This window comes from Dermacentor andersoni, chromosome 1 (genome assembly GCF_023375885.2).
Source record: "Dermacentor andersoni chromosome 1, qqDerAnde1_hic_scaffold, whole genome shotgun sequence".
NCBI lineage: Eukaryota > Metazoa > Arthropoda > Arachnida > Ixodida > Ixodidae > Dermacentor > Dermacentor andersoni.
Window position 1 is genome coordinate 36072196 of NC_092814.1, and position 6000 is coordinate 36078195.

The following is a 6000-nucleotide window of genomic DNA, read 5'->3' on the forward strand; positions in this document are numbered from 1 at the left end:
TTTTCATCCTGTTCAACAACTGAACACTTTTGCTTCTCTCCAATGAATTCTATCAAATACAAAAAAGCTGTCAAGGGTCGAATCAAGCATTACAGCTTCATCCTTGCTACATAATCAGTTTACAGTTTACCAACTAAAGGCTGAACACAATAACACATAACATATTTTTTTTAAATGTATCCCACTCTGATGTAATGTACAGAGTTTTCACAAACACTTCAACTAATTGACAATATACTATACTGCCAAGTTTATCCTAATAGGGCTGTAGTGGACACAACTCTTCAGTGTTGTTATGCCCCCCGGAAACATACTAAATAGCTCACAGCAGACCATGTCAGATTTTGCCAAGATTTTGCCATTAATCTAGCTTGCAAACTCAAGTACTCATACCTAGCATGTCTGTACAATTACATTCCAAAGCAAATAGAACATCGGTGCTGTGAATAAACTAAATTTTGTCACAGCTGTGACACACTGAACTGAGGTAGTAACAACTACTGCAGACTGCCTTTGTTAATTGCAGGATGCATAGAGTGAAGGTGAAAAAAATTATTAGAGATGCAGTGCAAAAACACAAAATGCACAAGACAAGTGGTGGAACAGGAAAAGGCCTTTTGGTGCAGCTTTTGTAACAAGAAAAAAAGTGCATTTGTAGCAGACATATTGGTTTTTGTAGCACATACTTTTGGACTTATACATTAAAATAATGTAGTATAAGAGCTGGTAGAACATCGAAACAGATTTATTTATACATATGCCCTGATAAGTTCTCAAGAGCAGCACATAAATGAGTAATAACTGTTGATGCCTTTATCAAGTTAGTGTAATCTTTATTTTTATTTTTTTCTAAGTGCCTCTTGGTTTTCAAAAGCCTCGAAGCTTCTTCTGTCCCTGCTGCCAACCACTATCAATGTCAAAAAAGAAAAACATTCGCCTTCATTTACTCTGCAAGGTGCCGTTCCCCGTTACTCAGCATATTCTTGGATGAATGAATTTTCTTTTGCGGTCTCTCTTCTTCTGCTAAAACATTACGTACTGCTTTCCTTGTCCGTGACTGCCCCAAAGTTTCCTTTTTCAGTCATTTAAATTGTCATTTGTGCAAACGTTTCACTCCTTTGATCAAGTCCTGGATCAGAGGAATTTCTCTTGAACTCATCCAAACATTTCTGAATATGACATTATAGAATTGAGTCCACTGATGCTGGCTATTGAAAGGTTCAATCAGTATCGCATTATGTGTCCATGTTCAATAAGTCCTTTCCTACATCGGCATTTCTGTGTGACAGGTTCAGAAAATCTTTCATAAATATGCACAGCAGAGGGTATTTTCCAGTCCCATCAGCCAACCTCAGCTGGAAGATCAGCCAGAAGTCATCCAGAAGTTCCGCAGGGGCAGCATTTACACTTTCTGCTATGACGAGGCTGAACTCATTCATCAAAGAAGTCACTATATGAGGTGGAATGACTATAGGTATTTGTTCGGCCAAGTTCCTCAAGCCCCTACCGAACTTTCCTCTTTCAAAAAACATGAGCGAAAACACCCAAGGTCCTTGAGCACAGTGTATTAAGTGCAAGTCAACAAGGCAGGCACCGAGAAGCAGACACAAAAACTTGTTGCATCAAGCTGCAACTTTTTCACTCGAACAAACGAACAAAGCAACAGCATGCTTTGTTTTTTTGACCCAGGCCCAGCTAGCATAATGAATGCCAATTTGTAACCGGATATTGTGATGCTCTACCACACATATTAAAATTTTGAACTGGTGAGTTAGTGTGTATTCATCGTTAGGAAAAGCATTAATTGACAAAGACAGCAGAAGAACACAGGACGACCACTTACTATCAATTAAAAAGTATTAGAAACTCACACATATATCAAAACCCCACTGCATGTGCATGCCAAATGACAGTTATTCCCGCATTCGTAGTAGCACTGGAAGGAAGAGAGCTTCAGCAGACAAATTGTAAGATTAACAGCTGTCGGGTTCCCTGTTGCTGTTTTGAGAAGAATATGCGAAAGAATCCTCCAAAAGACTAAGCATACATCGAGGGATGCCAGGCCAACACAAGAGACATGAAAGTAACCTGTCTTCTGTATGCGCATTGTTTTTCGCACATACTGAAAAAGACTGCAAATAAATACAAAGTCAATGTCGTGTTTAGTGCACACAACAAAAGTTAGAAAGAGTGTGTGGAGCTGTACAACGAAAAAAGAATAAAGACAGCACACATGGTTCATGCACAGTTAACCATGTCACATTGCTTACAACCTGCTAGAAAGCTGTTGTGTATGACATTTTTATGACATGTGGCCCAAGATCGTTTTCTATGGAGCAAGGGATGAACGCCCATCAAAATCCACAGGGAAATGCAGCCCACTCATGGGGAAAGGTGTCTCGCTTTGAGAAGTGTGAAGTGGTGCTGTTGTGAGTCCGCAAAAGGCCATGAAGACTTGAATGACAATGAGCATTCGGGGAGGCCGCGTGTGTCGCTGATTGACAACAGGGGCATATCAAATTTAGTGCTGCAACAGGACAAATGTCTGTGCCGGTGAGGGGACTATGTAGAAAAATAGTGTATGGTACGTAGGATAGTATATATATTTATAATTACTAATGTGTACCCTATTTTAGCTAATCAAAAATAGGGGCATATACTTTGATTCACCCTCGTTTATAGGATAGGTGGGTCAATGAGCCAACGAGCACCTAAGGCAACACAGAAATTCTGTGAAAGGAACACCAACTTCCGATTTGTTTTGGCATTGTCAAGAGTGCGGCTGCTCCCCAATGTTGGATGAAACCAGGATCCTATATAAACCTGTGAATCAACTACCACGGGAAATTGTTGAGGCGTTCTACACAGAAGACAACAAGAACACGTATGGAAGCCAAGCTTCTGTGACTGTGCACTTTGCAGTGAGGTAGATTTCCTAAGGCCTGTCATGTGCAGTGGCAGGTAACTTTTGGCCTCGTGCTCTCACCTTTGTCTGTGTGCTCCGTCATTTGGCATGTACACACAGCGAGGTTTTTATAGATATGTCAGTTTTTAATAAAAACTTTTCAGTTGGTAGTAAGCTCTCGTACTGTGTTCTGTCATCCTTGCAATTTTCTTAATGAATTTATCATACACACACCAATGTGGAGTGCAAGTTGCAATTTAATTTTCACAATCACGACCACCAGACCTATGCATATATATAACCCTCTGGGACTCCTTCTGGTGCATACATGATGAAATTTTTGCCAAAATCAGGCTTTTGTAGCAACACAAAGCAGATTCTGCACTTGGTAGCAGTTTTGGTGCAATGTATCAGCAGTTCTATCACTGCCAGAGCAGACACATACAGCACTAATATGTATGTGACAAATATTATTGGGAACAGTGTGCAGCATATATACACTCATAATCACTGGCATGTCAAATAATAATATTTGGGGTTTTACGTGCCAAAACCACTTTCTGATTATGAGGCACGCCGTAGTGGAGGACTCCGGAAATTTTGACCACCTGGGGTTCTTTAACGTGCACCTAAATCTAAGCACACGGGTGTTTTCGCATTTCGCCCCCATCGAAATGCGGCCGCCGTGGCCGGGATTCGATCCCGCGACCTTGTGCTCAGCAGCCCAACACCATAGCCACACTGGCATGTCAAAACCATGCTGCACTACACCACGCAAAGTGTCAGCCGCCGGGGCATGTGCCAAATTCATGCATGCCAATAAAACATGACAGAACAGTAAAACATTTCGAACTTGGCACGCGACTCCCACAGAACACGTCTAAGAAAGCTTAAATTATTTATTAGGGTTATAAAGGGGATACTTCCAGAGAAACTGCCTAACTGTGTGGTGTTTTCAGCTTCAGCTTGGCAGGTGTCTGCCCCTGATCTGTCTGGTTTTGATGTGTCAGTGGTTACAAGTGTATATGTGCCATGTGCCTTTTCCAATAAAATTTAATGCAAGTCCCCAATGTGCATGTCTGCTTTTGTCTGTCTCAGGTACCTCCACTGTATGTCTAATCATGGATCACCAACAAGCCCAACTTTCCACTCATGAGGAAACATTGCCATGTTTTCACCAATCCTGGGTTGGTTTGCTTCTAATGATCGTTGTGCCTCATGCAACACAAATGTTATATCAATATTCAGTTGCTCTTCAATCAAACCCAATAAAACATCACTACATTATTTTAAAAAGCCAACATCATGCTTTCAAAGACCACCAGGCAATGTCACAAATGTTGATATATTACAGCACAGACCAAAGCCAGAATGACAGGTAATATCAAGTGCAGCAAATCAGCAAGAGTATATTATAAGAAAAGCAAGTACTACAGCAGCAAAAAGAAACAAGCTGCAGGTGACCGTCATACCACTAAATCAATATAGGTGCTTTTCAGCCTGCAATTTCACTGGGGGCAAAAACATGCTGTCCAGGTTACATGCAACCGTACCATGACTTTAAATATCTGCGATCTGCGTGCAGTATACTAAAATCTGTCATGCAACAGAGCATTAGAAATGACACATGATACCTCTCTCCTCAGAGGGGGCAGCCATTGCAACTGTGCCTACATCCTTCAAGTCAGCTTTGCATCAGGAGAAAAAGAAACAGCAAATGGACAAAAGCCACACACACAGACAGAGCAGACTTCTTTGAAATATCGTTTGTGATAACAAGAAACTCGCGGGGGCCTTTATATTACAAAGAATATAAGTGATTTTTAAACGGCGTCAAAACACATTTGCGGTCATTCAAGAGAAACTAAGTTTGCTGCAAGTACTACCTTCCTGAGCTGTACCGCTGTACCCGCGTCAATTTGTCGCCGGGGCCACGACAGTGCTCTTGTTCTTTTCTAGGGCAACGTAAACTGAAAACGGAACATATATTTCGCAACGGCGTCACGCTACGAGACACTTGCTAAGCGATAAAATACTTGAAGTGATAAAACAAAGTACTGCGACCACACGTTCTGCACGTCGTAAACACTACTCGAATCTCGTAAACACGCAACCTGTATGAACCCTTTAGCGTGTTTTACCGCTGGAAAACAGAAATGTAACAAGCCGCTGAAAAATCACCCGAGGCATTTGGTGAGGCAGCTGTTTTCTTACACAGCATCACGCTTACTAACGCCAAGGGTGAGCTAGTCCAGCAGAGGAATATGTTAATGCAAGTTCGTGAACGAGGTGCAAGTGCGATGGCACCACTAGTTACTACGGAGAGCTCAATTTGACAGCTTTAAAAGGCGACATTTGTAAACAAACTAGCTGTCCACGTATGAACACACTCAGGTCTTCAGTGTTGCTTTGACTCTTGAAGCAAGCAATTATGACGCTCTTCGAAAGCAATGCAACATCAGGTCGCAAGTTGTGCTGTAAGCCCACAGGTCTGTATATACGCGACGGCGGAACTTTAATGCAAGAGTGAAGACCACGAAAACGCAAAACTCACTTGGTAACAGCTCTTGTCAGTGAATAGCGTCTTGGCATTTGCACATAAGCGACGAATCATAATGCTCAGCTTCACTTTAAAGTATGTATATGTATATATATCAAAACCATAGGCACTGTTCCAAAGTAGCAAACTCTACCTGCCTACCGCATGGACAGCACGGACACCGCCGCCAACCACCGCAACTTCCGACAAAATTCCCCGTCGAGTTGCCAGACCAAACGCGAAGCCACCGGCCGCATTGGTCGTGCCGCGCGCTGCCGGCAAAACACGCAGTCGCTCAAGCCAAGGTATGGCTCAAGTACAGTGTACTAGAACTTCTAGTACACTGTAGCTCAAGCATTTGCTCAAGCCACTCAAGCCTCTATGCTCAAGCCAAGTTCACGCACTTGAGCTCTATAACATAGCGCGCTCCGTCTGAAAACTATGGATGAAATAAATAATAAAACTCATGCAGATCGAACGCACATGTTGGAATCTATGCGAAGCTTAATGGTTAATTGAATTTAATTGAACGGATATGCCTACAAATTGGTGATGA

The 6000-nt window shown here is 42.1% G+C and overlaps 1 protein-coding gene across 2 annotated transcripts in view; it reads right to left on the minus strand.

Annotated features, from left to right (window-relative positions):
- olf186-M (Ki-ras-induced actin-interacting protein-IP3R-interacting domain olf186-M) overlaps positions 1-5664 on the minus strand; it is a 119387-nt gene extending 113723 nt beyond the window's left edge. The window contains exons 1-2 of one of the 2 annotated variants that reach the window (XM_055061316.2): positions 5460-5664; positions 4540-4593 (exon numbers count right to left, since the gene is read on the minus strand). In XM_055061316.2, the coding sequence (XP_054917291.1) occupies positions 4540-4564 (25 nt within the window). In that variant the 5' untranslated portion in view covers positions 4565-4593; positions 5460-5664. The remainder of the gene's footprint in view (positions 1-4539; positions 4594-5459) is intronic. The other variant, XM_055061317.1, reaches the window with a different exon arrangement.
- Between the last annotated feature and the right edge of the window lie 336 nt (positions 5665-6000).